General features: G+C 44.9%; 1 protein-coding gene across 3 annotated transcripts in view; it reads left to right on the forward strand.

Moving 5' to 3' along the window:
* Nucleotides 1–17134, forward strand: part of LOC106603642 (cell adhesion molecule 1) — a 551827-nt gene that overhangs the window by 442856 nt on the left and 91837 nt on the right. For all 3 annotated transcript variants that reach the window (XM_014197549.3, XM_014197550.3, XM_014197551.3), the window contains exons 7-8: nucleotides 2885–2981; nucleotides 5209–5381. In XM_014197549.3, the coding sequence (XP_014053024.2) occupies nucleotides 2885–2981; nucleotides 5209–5381 (270 nt within the window). The remainder of the gene's footprint in view (nucleotides 1–2884; nucleotides 2982–5208; nucleotides 5382–17134) is intronic.

Below are 17134 nucleotides of genomic sequence, written 5' to 3' on the forward strand. Positions count from 1 at the left end.
AGTCTGTGGTGCAACGTGGCGTTGGTGGATGGAGCGAGACATGATGTCCCAGATGTGCTCAATTGGATTCAGGTCTGGGGAACGGGCGGGCCAGTCCATAGCATCAATGCCTTCCTCTTGCAGGAACTGCTGACACACTCCAGCCACATGAGGTCTAGCATTGTCTTGCATTAGGAGGAACCCAGGGCCAACCGCACCAGCATATGGTCTCACAAGGGGTCTGAGGATCTCATCTCGGTACCTAATGGCAGTCAGGCTACCTCTGGCGAGCACATGGAGGGCTGTGCGGCCCCCCAAAGAAATGCCACCCCACACCATGACTGACCCACCGCCAAACCGGTCATGCTGGAGGATGTTGCAGGCAGCAGAACGTTCTCCACGGCGTCTCCAGACTGTCACGTCTGTCACATGTGCTCAGTGTGAACCTGCTTTCATCTGTGAAGAGCACAGGGCGCCAGTGGCGAATTTGCCAATCTTGGTGTTCTCTGGCAAATGCCAAACGTCCTGCACGGTGTTGGGCTGTAAGCACAACCCCCACCTGTGGACGTCGGGCCCTCATACCACCCTCATGGAGTCTGTTTCTGACCGTTTGAGCAGACACATGCACATTTGTGGCCTGCTGGACGTCATTTTGCAGGGCTCTGGCAGTGCTCCTCCTGCTCCTCCTTGCACAAAGGCGGAGGTAGCGGTCCTGCTGCTGGGTTGTTGCCCTCCTACGGCCTCCTCCACGTCTCCTGATGTACTGGCCTGTCTCCTGGTAGCGCCTCCATGCTCTGGACACTACGCTGACAGACACAGCAAACCTTCTTGCCACAGCTCGCATTGATGTGCCATCCTGGATGAGCTGCACTACCTGAGCCACTTGTGTGGGTTGTAGACTCCGTCTCGTGCTACCACTAGAGTGAATGCACCGCCAGCATTCAAAAGTGACCAAAACATCAGCCAGGAAGCATAGGAACTGAGAAGTGGTCTGTGGTCACCACCTGCAGAACCACTCCTTTATTGGGGGTGTCTTGCTAATTGCCTATAATTTCCACCTGTTGTCTATTCCATTTGCACAACAGCATGTGAAATTTATTGTCAATCAGTGTTGCTTCCTAAGTGGACAGTTTGATTTCACAGAAGTGTGATTGACTTGGAGTTACATTGTGTTGTTTAAGTGTTCCCTTTATTTTTTTGAGCAGTGTATATGGACGACACATGGATCAAGCCATCCCTTTAGAGCCTGGCAACTAACAGCCATTCTTCACTACCTGCTATCTGTCACCGGGTGGTGGTGGTGGAAGAGAGTAGAACCTGACCCGTCTGCGTGTGGCGGCTAGTCAGGCCAGTCATGTTAATGGATGAGCCAAAGATTGTTACTGATTGACCAGAAAGGTCAATGGTGTCGATGTTGCCTGCCACCGGCACCATGGACTGTTGACAAACTGCACCTCAAAGAAGAGAGAGGAAAGGCTTGGAACACATTGGACAGTGCTGCTGTGAAGATAGGAGGTTACAGTAGGAGAATGTGGACCAGTAGAGGCTGCTGGAGGGAGAAATCAGAGGATGGGCTCATTGTAATGGTTGGAAGGAGCCCGTCCTGGGATTTTTCCTTCCACTAGCCTCCACCCACGTATTGAGACCCAAACTCTGAAAGATCTTCGAATGGCATAGTAAAAAATAAAATCTCAAAGATTTACCAAACTACAATACAAACGTCCCAGAGTTTGAAGAGTTGAGAGAGTTTGGCCAACTTCAGAGCTGGATGTCATGTTTCTACCTCTAAGCATTCCAGGCCTGGATTCCACTTATAATGCCAGGTCCACATTTTAAGCTTGTTTAAAAATAATTCGGCCACTATTGCCCACCAGGCACAAACATGACTGAGGTGGAATTATGAGGTTAAGGTTGGCAGTAGAAAAGAGAAAACCTCTGTGGATCTATAGCAGCATCTACATTGGGGACTACAGCAGTAGTGTCTAGTTTTCGCAAATGTCATATCCAATTTACACATACCATGCATCATTTGAGCACTACTATTAAACTAAGTTCCCAGTATTAAATGTTAAATTCCGCTCCAAGGCAGTGTTCTGAGGAACATGAATGATTTTATGAAGTGCTGTATTGGCATCGTTATTTTCTAATCTTTTTGGAACTCTTTTGAGAGTATCTCTGGTCATACAGGTAGTTATTGTTTTGTGTGTTCTATCATGCTGCTTGACCCTGGAAAACAAGTATTTGGTCTTTCACTTCAAACTTTAAAAATGAAGTTTAATGTGAATGACCACAGTGACAGTTGGTAGGGAGAGACCTTCCAGTTAATCCAGTGTTCCTTTAAGAAAGTACCTAAAGAACAGGTCTGACTACATTTCCTCTCCCAAATCTGATCCATACCAGCAGCAGCCTGGTTTCCCAAGTGGTCCCCCATCCACGTATCAATCAGGTCTAGTCCTTGGGAAACAGCAGGATGGTATCTCACCCATTATTGCTATAAAATGAAACCAAAGCATTCCCTGCACTAGCATCCAGGTAAACCGTCTAGAATATGATAATCTCATAATAGGAAGGAATAGAGTGGGCTCTTCCAATGTTCTCTAGTTAAGTGTTGTGAAAGGATACAAACAACTCTCAATTATACACAACCACCTTCAATTTTGTACAGGGATTTGAAGTCCGATTTTGTCCTCAGACAAGTCCTCCGGAACACTTGTTTTGTGAACTTCCCAACCACACGTCTGTACATTTCACATCACGTAGCCTGCATAACTTGGAATGAAGAAACATTAAGCAGACTGAGGCCTAGCTACTTTATAAACTTGTAACAGAACTAATGACTTAGTTAGCATGTCACATTGACACACTCTCTCCCCACATTTCTCCCTCCCTCCCACCCTCTCTTCAGATAAACCGGAGGTGAAGATCATAGTAGAGTTTCCTGATGGGCTGCCAAGGGAGGGACAGAACATGGAGCTGTCGTGCCAGGCCAAAGGCAAACCCCAGTAAGACACACACCACACACACACACACACACACACACACACACACACACACACACACACACACACACACACACACACACACACACACACACACACACACAAACACCACACAACCCAAATATCTCTCGCTCTCTCTTCACACACCTCCGTTAGGATGCCTGTAACTTTAAATTATGATTTTGCCAAATGGCGGGAATGCAGCGAACAGAGCTAACACACAAGTGTACATCAGTAGCAGTGAGTGAATAAAATCTCTTGGGAAACCCCACCCCCCCCCAAAAAATGGCATATTACAATCTATTTGTTGTGATAATTGTGTTGCCCTATAACCTGTTTGTTCATATGCCTTGCCACCGTGGTATATATGCCTAAAGACCGAGACAATAAGAAGACACAGTGGCAGAATAAATTCAAGCACACCTTTGTTTCATCACAAAACAGGAGAACAACCTCTGTCCGGTGGAGTCCACAAAGTATATTGCATGTAACAAACAGTTACATGACCTACAGTATGGTCAAGCAACTTAATGTTACTGACATTTTCTGACCACTAAACAACTATTGATTTAGAACCACTGAGATTTACCACAAGTCGCAAAGAAAACAGGAGCTACCTCAACTACTCCAGAATCATTTCAACTTCAACATTTCAGCATCATCAAATCATCCATGCTTAATCTAATACAGTGACAACTAAAAGATACCAAAAACAATTTAGTGCAGTCAACGTATGCTAAATATGATGTGGCTGTCCATGGTTCTGACTTCTGTGTGTTCGTGCGTGCGCGTTCGTGCAATGACCGTTTGGGACACAAACGGTCATTACATTATGCCGTCAGCCGTGCAATCCCCGCGAAGACCTTACATCATTACCCAGCCTCCTGTCCCGAGGCGCCTTAATTGTGAACAATACGTGTCAGATGTGTACGCACACACACACACCACACAGGCCCCTCCCTCCCTCTCCCCTTCAAGTTTTGCACTCAGCAAGGAGAGACGAGGCGGATCTCACCCGTATTAATTTAATAAAGATGAAAATACAATCAATACAGTGGGCCAGAGAATTGGAAGTCATTTTCATTAGAGCTTGTGAGAGTTCTCTGAACTCATTACTAAGCCAAGATAGTGACAGGCTCTGGCCGTGTGTCCATTTGTATTCTACCTACCTTCCTCTCTTCCCCCACTGCCTCCCTCTCTCATGTGTCACCCCACCCCCCAGTAAATCTCTTTTTCTAGGTCATTACTCCATTTTTAGGCCGGCACTGTGTGTGTATATTTAACCTCTGATTCCGGTTCCCTAAGATTCTTGCCCCGACGAGGGATTCCAATTTGCTCTCTCGAGCCGCCCGCCGCCGCAGCCATCAAATGTTTTTTCACCCCGCCACAAAGGCGAGAGTTCAACTGTTACTGAGCTCAAACTGCTCTTTTGTTTCAAGGCTTAGCCCTTTCTCTCTTTCTTCCTCCCTTTTCTCTCTCTCTCCCTCCCTTGCTCTCTCCAAACCAAGTGTTTTCAAATGGAGGGAAACAAGTTTAAACAGCAACACAAAAACAGAACAAGAGAGAGTCCTCGGCACCCACTCAAGGGACATAACGGCGTGTTAGCTAGCTAGCAGCCAGCCATTGAAAGTTGCGAGAGCAAAACAGAGTTAAGAGGCGCTTTGCTTTTGTTGTTTTTCCCCCCTCTGTGGCTTCTGGTTCTTACATAGCTCATCAAAGAAATAGGATCCAGATCCAGCACTTCCTCTAAGCTTCCTGCCAAGGTAGTGAGGGAACAAAGATGGCTGGGTAATGTAGTTAACCGCATCACTAGGCCAGGAACATAAAAGGCTCCCCACCTAAATAGCACACACATATAGACACACATAGTTTGGCAATCAAAGGTGAAAGAATCTCATTGTTTACCCTATCGGATGCGCCCTATCGGATCCTTTAAAGGGGAAACAAACAAGAACTTATATAAATAAATATATATACTTGGGGTGGTGATTGATTTAGCTCGCCAGGTACAAAGGAACCAATTGAATATAGTCCAAAAAAGGTAATCTATCTTTATTTGAAATTATTTGACATATGTATTCAAGATCTAGGTCTAGGGGAAACGATGTGTGTGACCAGTGAAATTACTGTCCCCTCGCTCTCCTATGGAGCCAATAGAATAGTTCCAAAAGTGCAAACACTGCTTATTTGATCACTGAGTGACATTGCTGTCCCCTCTCTCTCTCTGTAGTCCCCAGCAGATCAACTGGGTGAAGGTGGACGATGACCTTCCCTCACACGCCCTCATCACCGGCACAGACTTGTACATCGAGAACCTCAACAAGACCTACAACGGCACCTACCGCTGCTTCGCTGCCAACTCAGTGGGCGAGTCGTATGACGACTACACCCTCTACGTCTACGGTACGTACCTCTCGATTCAACACTGTCTCTCTCTCTTTCAATCCTCCCCCTCTCTCTCTGATGACTACAGTACCACTCAAAGTTTGGACACTGTCACGATCGTCGTAAGAACTGGACCAAGGCGCAGTGTACATAACGTTCCACATCTTTATTATAAAGTGAAACTTCAGCAAATACAAAACAATAAACGAACAAACGAAACGTTCTGGAGTGCTCACAGGCAACTACACAAAAACAAAACAAGATCCCACAAAACACGGTGGGGAAATGGCTGCCTAAATATGATCCCCAATCAGAGACAATGATAAACAGCTGCCTCTGATTGGGAACCATACCAGGCCAACATAGAAATAGAATAACCTAGATTACCCACCCTAGTCACACCCCAACCTAACCAACATAGAGAATAAAAGGCTCTCTATGGTCAGGGCGTGAAAGACACACCTACTCATTCAAGGGTTTTTCTTTATTTTTACAGTAGAATAATAGTGAAGACATCAAAACTATGAAATAACACATATGGAATCATGTTGTAACCAAAAAACGTGTTAAAAAAATCAAAATATATTTTGTATTTGAGATTCTTCAAAGTAGCCACCCTTTGCCTTGATGACATCTTTGCATACTCTTGGCATTCACCTGGAATGCATTTCCAACAGTCTTGAAGGAGTTTGCACATATGCTGAGCACTTGTTGGCTGCTTTTCCTTCACTCTGCAGTCCAACTCATCCCAAACCATCTCAATTGGGTTCAGGTCGGGTGATTGTGGAGGACAGGTCATCTGATGCAGCAGTCCATCACTCTCCTTCTTGGTCAAATAACCCTTACACAGCCTGGAGGTGTGTTGGGCTATTGTCCTGTTGAAAAACAAATGATAGTCCCACTAAGCGCAAACCAGATGGGATGGCGTATCGCTGCAGAATGCTGTGGTAGCCATGCTGGTTAACTTGCTGACTTGGTCTTTTACCAAATAGGGCTATCTTTTGTATACCCCCCTACCTTGTCACAACACAACTGATTGGCTCAAACGCATTAAGAAGGAAAGAAATTCCACAAATGAACTTTTAATAAGGCACACCTGTTAATTGAAATGCATTCCAGGTGACTACCTCATGAAGCTGGTTGTGAGAATGCCAAGACTGTGCAAAGCTCTCATCAAGGCAAAGGGTGGCTACTTTGAAGAATATAAAATAAGTTTAACACTTTTTTGGTCACATATATGTTATTTCATAGTTTTGATGTTGTCACTATTATTCTACAATGTAGAAAATAGTAAAAACAAAGTAAAGTAGTTGTGTCCAAACGTTTGACTGGTAATGTACATACTCTGCGTGTATGGTACGTACCTTCCACCACCCTCTCTCTGTCTATCGCTCTCTCTTTTTATCCCCCCATCCCCTATCTCTCTCTATTCCCTCTGATATTCTATATTCATGGTACGTATCTCCCACCCACCTCTCTCTATCCATCTCTCTCTCTCTTTATCCCCCATTCCCTCTCTCTCTCTCTTCCCCTCTCTCTCTCTCTCCCCACAGCGTTATCTGAACACAGTTCAATACCATTGATTCCAATGACATTTCCTTCCCTGCAGGACATTACCATCTAATCTGGCCATTTTCCCTCCGCAAAATGTACTCGGCTGATATAGCTTACTGAGCCTTACTAAGCCTGCGGGAAAAATTATTTGGCTGCTATTTTCAGAGGGCATTAATGGACTGAGAATAACCTTTTTAAAATAGGGCTTGTTGCCTGACAGATGAATGAGTTGCTGAATAATGGAAGAGCAGGAGGTAGTGTTAATGACGAATGTGGTAAAACAACGAGGCTCGTGAAAGACTATGAAGCGTTTATTTTACACCTTTTTTTGCCCTTGTTAAATGTGTTTATGGACGGAGCCGTTTGGATTGATAGATGAAGCTAGGGAATGTGTGTCTGTATGTTCAGTGTTAGACAAAGATAGAGAGATGGGCAGTGAGTGAGTTGTATTCATAAACATTTAGTGTATGTGAACACAGTCGCTCTGCCATCACAGACAATATATGACTATCAGCGAGTCCCGGTTCCTTCTCCCACTTCTCATTGCTTGTGTTCCAAAAGCTAGCCTCAGCTCAAGGTGTAAATGCTGTGGTTGGTAATTGCACCAGGGTTTTTTCCACATCTCTCCACCAGCTTTGAACCTCCGCTCTGGGCATGTGAGAGCACCCTCACCTTTTCCCTCCTCTCCTACTTTGAGAAACAAACACTACAGGCAACACGTGGACTGCAGAAAAGAGAAAAAGATAGCTCTCCTCCCATTAACATCAGCCTCTATGATAATAGAGCCTCTGTCTGCTCTTTGATGACTTTGGTTTCTGCACCCCCGCTCTAACATTTAGGTAGTGCCCGTAATGGCATCATATTCCCTACATAATCCACCACATTTGATCTGAGCCCTGTGGGCCCAGGTCAAAAGTAGTGCACTATATCGGGAATAGGGTGCCATTAACCACGCAGCACTACTGTAATTCAGTTGTGCATCATGTCCCCACATTAAACTTGGTAAAGAAGGGATGTACAGGACAATGCAGGGCCCGGGCTGTCTGCGCCTAATCTTGCGCCATGTTCCTCTAACACGCACATGCAAGTGCGTACAAAATTCACCGGAGTGGCAAGATGTTAGCGAAGCGAACGCACTGACACTGAAATATCCTCCCCTCTCTCCAGCTCTCAACTCAAAGTCAGGCAGTGATGGCATCTACGTGTAGCTGCACACATTCCCCTTCAAATTAACAGGATGACATCTTCTTATTACAACACAGCAGCCCCAACATATCGGAGATGGCAAGCGAGTCACACACTCTAACATACATACACACACAAACAGAGATGCACACACATGTTAATACAAATGTTGTCTGAGCCATTATGAAAATGTACCTCAGGGTTCTGCTAAAATACATCATTTAAACAATCAAACAAATCTGCAAAAGTGAGTAATGCGTGTGTGACATTCAGAGATGTTTGTAGTTAAGTGTTTATTTCAGGTATTACTAGCTACACTGGTACTACATGTTTTCACTATAATGCACTTTCCTGCTGGTTAAGTCGTGGGAAATTACAATAGGAAATCCATTTTAGTTATTACTGTCCCAGTATGCTCAGTGGGGGGCTCAATATCCTCTAGGTTGGAGTGGTCTGGAAATGTAATGTGTTATAGGCTTTTCCCCCCTTCCATCATTTACCATTCACTCCTGAACCAATCAAAGCCCACGTACAGTAAGTCAAGAAGCCTCCCTATCCCTCCCCATCCTGCCTCCCCTCAGTCGACAGGCAGAACAGATGTAGCACTGGCCCTCCCCATCCCTCTAATACATTTGTTTCCTCGACTATTGTGAAACTAAGTGATGGAGAGCACCGGGAGTGCAGCTGACACTAACCTGGTTACCGGGAGAAAGAATGCATTCCCCGGTACCCATTTCTTCAAGTGGCCCGTGGATAAAGGAAAATCGGTGGGGCCCTGCAGTCGAATGAGATCTAGCACCCAGGACTTTAACCAGTTTACAGAGCCAGCGTTAACCCAATAAACAGGACCTCCCTCCTTCACAAGCTCTGCCTTTTAGTCCTCCGTGCTCTGCGGCTTGTCGCTCTCCTCTCGGCTTCCTAAGACTTCCACCTCCTCCTTCTTCCAGGGGTTTCCTCCTCCCAGCCCCTGGCGTCGGCGCTGAAGAACCATTGCTGCTGTTGGCGATACACTCTACAAAACTGGTCTGGAGTGGAGCTTTGTTTATCCCAACCACCAACACCCGACCTGAGTCAAGTGTCGCCAACAGTTTGTGGAAATGGAAGTTGTATTATTGTGTGGTTGGTACAGTATTAATGCCCCCTGTAAGGAGACACACAGCCAAAGCTGAAAAAATGTATCGGACTCTTTACAGTAACCTTGTTAGCCTTCATCCTACAGCTGTATCTACACGCTGGCTTGGAAAATGAAAAACATAATGAAAAACATTGTCGCAAATAAAGAGCCACCAGTTCCTATTACACACCCTAACCTAGTATAGGGGAACATATTTTTTCATCAGATGTGACTCACAATCAGGGAGCCTAACTGGAGAAAATCTACAGGACACCAGCTGCAGGGAAACGACATGTGCAGTCCTGCCACAGCCAGACCCACTCCCATCAGCCAGCCATTATAGTGAAGCCGTAAATTCTCTCCTCTTGACAACCTCCTCTAACCCCCATTCTTAACCAGGGTCTTGTGCTCGTTCATTGCTCCTGGTTTGGGCTCGGGCTGCCTTGTAAATTGAAGTGCCAGCCCGAGCCCTAACCAGGAGCAATGGTAGACTATGAGATCATGTCAGACATGGCTAGTGACTACTGTGACACGCATAACATGCAAATGTATAGAAACAGATCAAATCACATTTTATTGGCTGCATACACATGTTGTTATTGCGGGTGTTATTGCAGATGTTATTGCGGGTGTTATTGCAGATGTTATTGCGGGTGTTATTGCAGATGTTATTGCGGGTGTAGCGAAATGCTTGTGTTCCTAGCTCCAACGTGCAGTAGTATCGAACAATACACACAAATCTAAAAAGTAAAAGAATGGAATTAAGAAACATATACAGTGCCTTCAGAAAGTATTCAGACCCCTTGACTTTTTCCACATTTTGTTACGTTACAGCCTTATTCTAAAATGGGTTGAATAAAAATAAATCCTCAGCAATCTACACACAATACCCCATGATGACAAAGCAAAACAGGTTTTCAGAATTCTTTGCACATGTACTAAAAATTAAAAACAGATACCTTATTTACATAAGTATTCAGACTCTTTGCTATGAGATTCAAAATTGAGCTCAGGTGCATCCTGTTTTCATTGATTATCCTTGATGTTTCTACAACTTGATTGGAGTCCACCTGTGATAAATTAAATTGACTGGACATGATTTGGAAAGGCACACACCTGTCAAAAGTTTGGACACCCCTACTCATTCAAGGGATTTTCTTTATTTGTACTATTTTTTACATTGTAGAATAATAGTGAAGACATCAAAACTATTAAATAACACATATGGAATCGTAGTAACCCAAAAGGTGTTAAACTAATCGAAAAATATATTTGAGATTTGAGATTTTTCAAAGTAGGCACCCTTTGCCTTGATGACAGCTTTGCACACTCTGGGCATTCTCTCAACCAGCTTCATGAGGTAGTCACCTGGAATGCGTTTCAATTAACATGTGTGCCTTCTTAAACCAGCTTCACTTGGAATGCTTTTCCAACCATCTTGAAGGAGTTCCCGCATATGTTGAGCACTTGTTGGCTACTATTCCTTCACTCTGCGGTCCAACTCATCACAAACCATCACAATTGGGTTGAGGTCGGGTGATTGTGGAGGCCAGGTCATCTGATGCAGCACTCCATCACTCTCCTTCTTGGTCAAATAACCCTTACACAGCCTGGAGGTGTGTTGGATCATTGTCCTGTTGAAAAACAAATTATAGTCCCATTAAGCGCAAACCGGATGGGATGGTGTATCGCTGCAGAATGCTGTGGTAGCCATGCCGGTTAAGTGTGCCTTGAAGTCTAAATAATTCACAGACAGTGTCACCAGCAAAGCACCATCACACCTCGTCCTCCATGCTTCACGGTGGGAACCACACATGCGGAGATAATCTGTTCACCTGCTCTGCTTTAATGGCACAAAGGACAAATTTCCACCGGTCGAATGTCCATTGCTCGTGTTTCTTGGCCCATGCAAGTCTCTTCTTCTTGTTGGTGTCCTTTACTAGTGGTTTCTTTGCAGCTATTCGACCATGAAGGCCTGATTCACACAGTCTCCAGTTTATGTTGAGATGTCTGTTACTTGAACTATGTGAAGCATTTATTTGGGAAGCAATTTCTGAGGCTGGTAACTCTAATGAACTTATCCTCTGTAGCAGAGGTAACTCTGGGTCTTCCTTTCCTGTGACGGTCCTCGTGAGAGCCAGTTTCATCATAGCGCTTGATGGTTTTTACGACTGCACTTGAAGAAACGTTCAAAGTTCTTGAAATTTTCTGTATTAACTGACATTCATGTCTTTAAAGTAATGATGGACTGTCATTTCTCATTGCTTATTTGAGCTGTTCTTGCCATAATATGGACTTGGCCTTTTACCAAATAGGTCTATCTTCTGTATACCACCCCTACCTTGTCACAACACAACTGATTGGCTCAAAGGCATTAAGAATGAAAGATATTCCACATATTAACCTTTACTGGATCAGTGTCCTGAAATCGGGAGAGTTGCTGCTCAATATATGTGATATTTGACTAGAAAGGCGTTGTATACAAAAGCCAACTTTCCGGGACATAGACATGTGTTATATGGTCAGAAAGCTTAAATTATTAATTATAGCAGGAAAAAAATAACATGCTATTGTTTGAGGATAGTGCACAACAACAAAACACTTATCAAGGCAACTGGTTTGATACATTCACCTCTGACTGTATATAATGTACTTACATTCAGTAGTTTTGTTTGATAAAATAAATTTTTATATCCTAACACGATTTTAGTCTTTCAACTTGAAAAAAAACAATCTATGAAATCTCACTGGCTAAACCTTGTTTCACCCAGTCAAGTTCGGTTTCTGTGCAATCCTTAGACATTCTAGAAAGCAACCAAACTTTGTTTCATCATTCTACATTACGTATTGGGTACACAACACGTCAATTAGCCTACGAAGGACAGCCATCATTACGCACCAAAGAGACGGGCGGTTGTCACTTGATTTGACAGTCTCTTGGTCCAATGACCACCTATCGTTTTGAAATATAGAAACATTTCAGATCTTCAACCAAAACCTAATATTAGATAAAAGGAACCTGAGTTTACAAATAACAAAAAATATATATACTTATTTTATTTATTTAATTAACAAAGTTATGCAATACCCAATTCCCCTGTGTGAAAAAGTAATTGCGCCCTTACACTCAATAACTGGTAGTGCTAGTGCTGGCCACTGCCCTCATTCAATGCCATTTTGGCTAAGCTAGTTCTTCCTGGTTTGGGTGCTTATCTAAGCTTCTGATGTAGGAGCTCCAGAATAAGCTGCTCTCAGGAACTAAACTGGCTGCCTGTTGAGGCTAAGGTGCCCAGATTAGACTGGGTATGGTTTACAGGAATATTTGTGGTTCTGCGCCCAGATATCTAACTGATTACTTTCCCCATGTTAAAGATGCACACATTCACAGCACCAGATCAGGTGTTGCTAATGTGTGCTTATACATGTAATGCTAGGAAAGGTACTTTCTTGTATACTGGAGCCTCAGAGTGGAATGTGTTGCCTCTGCCCATAAAAACAACGTCCTTTCTGGGCAGCTTAAAAAAAAAAGTAAAAACAGTTTGATGTGTTCTGTGCCTATTCAATATACCTTACGATGCAACTGCAATGATGACATAGATGTTCTTCTTCTTTGTTTTAATGTTTTATTATTCCGCTGGCAACTGTGTGCAACTGTGTTGATCTTGCCTAGCCATCTTGTCTCAAGAGGACCACAATGGACACAAGTTCCAGACTTTGTGTTATCCTCAATAATTTTACTAATGTGCATGTATGGTTTTTCAAGTTTTATGTGTGCTTGTTTTTTTAAAATGGTCAAGTTAATAAACTAAACCAAAAAAAACACATTTAGCTGCCGTAACTGCAACCAAATGTTTCCTGGAGTTGTTGATCAGACTCTCACATCGCTGTGGAGGAATTTTAGCTCACTCTTGCATGCAGAACTACTTTAACTAAGCGACATTTGTCGGTTTTCAAGCATGAACTGCTTGTTTCAAGTCCTGCCACATCTCATTTGAAATTAGGTCTGGACTTTCACGAGGCCATTCCAAAAAGTCAAATTTGTTGCTTTTTAACCATTTTCATGTAGACTTGATTGTGTATTTTGGATCATTGTTTTGCTGCATGACCCAGTTGCGCTTCATTTTCGGCTCACAGATGGATGGCCTGAGGTTTTCCTGTAGATTTCTCTGATACAGAGCAGAATTCATGTTTCCTTCTATTAAGGCAAGTTGTCCAGGTCCTGAGGCAGCAAAGCATCCCCAAACCATCACACTACCACCACCATGCTTGACTGTTGGTATGAGGTTCTTACTGTGGCATGCAGTGTTTGGTTTTCAACAGACACAATGGGACCCATCTCGTCCAAAATGTTGACTCAAGTTTGCCAAAAAGCACCTGGATGATCATCAAGACTCTTGGAAGAATGTTCTATGGACAGATGAGTCGAAAGTAGAACTTTTTGGGTGACATGGGTCCCATTTATGCCTATATGTAAATATGGGCCTCACAATGGGCCTCAGGACCTCGTCACAGTATTTCTGTGCATTCAAATTCAGTTTGTTGTCCGTAGCTTATGCCTGCCCTTACCATAACCCCACCACCACCATGGGGTATTTCGTTGACATCAGCAAACCGCTCGCCCACACGACACCATACACGTCTGCGGTTGTGAGGCCAGTTGGACGAATTGCCAAATTCTCTAAAATGATGTTGGGGCCACCACCATGGGGTATTTCGTTGACATCAGCAAACCGCTCGCCCACACGACACCATACACGTCTGCGGTTGTGAGGCCAGTTGGACGAATTGGTATAGAAATTAATATTAGATTATCTGACAACAGCTCTGCTGGACATTCCTGCAGTCAGCAATCCAAATGCACGCTCCCTCAAAACTTGACACATCTGTGATAATGTGTTGTGTGACAAAACCTCACATTTTAGAGCGGCCTTTTATTGTCCCCAGCACATTTACATTGACATTTACATTTAAGTCATTTAGCAGACGCTCTTATCCAGAGCGACTTACAAATTGGTGCATTCACTTTATGATATCCAGTGGAACAACCACTTTACAATAGTGCATCTAAATCTTTTAGGGGGGGGTTAGAAGGATTACTTTATCCTATCCTAGGTATTCCTTAAAGAGGTGGGGTTTCAGGTGTCTCCGGGAAGGTGGTGATTGACTCCGCTGTCCTGGCGTCGTGAGGGAGCTTGTTCCACCATAGGGGTGCCAGAGCAGCGAACAGTTTTGACTGGGCTGAGCGGGAACTGTGCTTCCTCAGAGGTAGGGGGGCCAGCAGGCCAGAGGTGGATGAGCGCAGTGCCCTCTTTTAGGTGTAGGGACTGATCAGAGCCTGAAGGTACGGAGGTGCCGTTCCCCTCACGGCTCCGTAGGCAAGCACCATGGTCTTGTAGCGGATGCGAGCTTCAAGTGGAGAGAGCGGAGGAGCGGGGTGACGTGAGAGAACTTGAGAAGGTTGAACACCAGACGGGCTGCGGTGTTCTGGATGAGTTGTAGGGGTTTAATGGCACAGGCAGGGAGCCCAGCCAACAGCGAGTTGCAGTAATCCAGACGGGAGATGACAAGTGCCTGGATTAGGACCTGCGCCGCTTCCTGTGTGAGGCAGGGTCGTACTCTGCGAATGTTGTAGAGCATGAACCTACAGGATCGGGTCACCGCCTTGATGTTAGTGGAGAACGACAGGGTGTTGTCCAGGGTCACGCCAAGGTTCTTAGCACTCTGGGAGGAGGACACAATGGAGTTGTCAACCGTGATGGCGAGATCATGGAACGGGCAGTCCTTCCCCGGGAGGAAAAGCAGCTCCGTCTTGCCGAGGTTCAGCTTGAGGTGGTGATCCATCATCCACACTGATATGTCTGCCAGACATGCAGAGATGTGATTCGCCACCTGGTTATCAGAAGGGGGAAAGGAGAAGATTAATTGTGTGTCGTCTGCATAGCAATGATAGGAGAGACCATGTGAGGATATGACAGAGCCAAGTGACTTGGTGTATAGCGAGAATAGGAGAGGGCCTAGAACAGAGCCCTGGGGGACACCAGTGGTGAGAGCACGTGGTGCGGAGACAGATTCTCGCCACGCCACCTGGTAGGAGCGACCTGTCAGGTAGGACGCAATCCAAGCGTGGGCCGCGCCGGAGATGCCCAACTCGGAGATGCTGTTTAATCAGATTCTTGATATGCAACACCTGTCAGGTGGATGGTTTACCTTGGCAAAGGAGAAATGCTCACTAACAGGGATGTAACCACATTTGTGCACCAAATTTGAGAGAAATAAGCTTTTTTGTGCGTATGGAACATTTCTGGGATCTTTATTTCAGCTCATGAAACATGGGACCAACAGTTTACATGTTGCGTTTATATTTTTGTTCTGTGTAGGATAGGTTTTGACTAGAAAACAGTATATACAGCCTCCCAAGTGGCACTGTGGTCTAAGGCACTGCATCGCAGTGCTTGAGTCGTCTCTAAAGACCCGGGTTCGATTCAAGGCTGTGTCATAACCGGCCATGCCCGGGATTCCCATAGGGCGACGCACAATTGGCCCAGCATCGTCCGGGTTAGGGGAGGGTTTGGCCGGGGGGGCTTTACTTCACCACAATGTCTGTCTGGGTGGACCATTTCAGATTGTCAGTGATGTGTACGCTGATGAACTTGAAGCTTTTCACCTTCTCCAAATCAAATCAAATGTTATTTGTCACATGCGCCAAATACAACAGGTGTAGACCTTACCGTGAAATGCTTACTTACAAGCCCTTAACCAACAATGCAGTTCAAGAAAATAGAGTTACGAAAATATTTACTAAATAAATTGAAGTGAATTTTTTTTAAGTAACACAACTATATACTATAACAATAATGTGGCTATATACAGGGGTACCGGTAGCCGAATCACTGTGCGGGGGTACAGGTTAGTCGAGGTAATTTGTAAAGTGATTATGCATAGATAATAAACAGCGAGTAGCAGGAATGTAAATAGTCCAGGTGGCCATTTTATTAATTGTTCAGCAGTGGCTTGGGGGTAGAAGCTGTTAAGGAGTCTCTTGGTACTAGACTTGGCGCTCCGGTACCATTTGCCGTGTGGTAGCAGAGAGAACCGTTTTGATTTGGGTGACTGGAGTCTTTGCAATTTTTTGGGGCCTTCCTCTGACACTGCCTAGTATATAGGTACTGAATGTCAGGAAGTGATGTACTGGGCCATACGCACTACCCTCTGTAGCGCCTTACGGTCAGATGCGAGAAGTTGCTATACCAGGCGGTGATGCAACCGGTCATGATGCTCTCGATGGTGCAGCTTTAAAACTTTTTGATGTTCTGGGGACCCATGCCAAATCTTTTCAGTCTCCTCATGGGGAAAAGGTGTTGTCATGCCCTCTTCACAACTGTCTTGGTGTGTTTGGACCATGATAGTTCGTTGGTGATGTGGACAACAAGGAACTTCAAATTCTCGACCTCGACCTGGGGGCCTGTTCGTCCCTGGGGGGGCCTATTTGTCCCTCCTTTTCCTATAGTCCAGGATCAGCTCCTTTGTCTTGCTCACATTGAGGGAGAGTTTATCGTCCTGGCACCACACTGCCAGGTCTCTGACCTCCCTATAGGCTGTCTCATCATTGTCGGTGATCAGGCCTACCACTGTTGTGTCATCAGCAAACTTAATGATGGTGTTGGAGTCGTGCTTGGCCACGCAGTTGTGGGTGAACATGGAGTACAGGAGGGGATTAAGCACGCACCCCTGAGGGGCCCCAGTGTTGAGGATCAGCGTGGCAGAAGTGACGTGAGTGCTACGGGGCGGTAATCATTTAGCCAGGTTACCTTTGCTTTCTTGGGCAGAGGGATTATGGGGGTCTATTTGAAACATGTAGATATTACAGACTCGGTCAGGGAGAGGTTGAAAATGTCAGTGAAGACACTTGCCAGTTGGT

Source organism: Salmo salar, chromosome 04 (assembly GCF_965601325.2).
Source record: "Salmo salar chromosome 04, fSalSal1, whole genome shotgun sequence".
Classification (NCBI taxonomy): domain Eukaryota; kingdom Metazoa; phylum Chordata; class Actinopteri; order Salmoniformes; family Salmonidae; genus Salmo; species Salmo salar.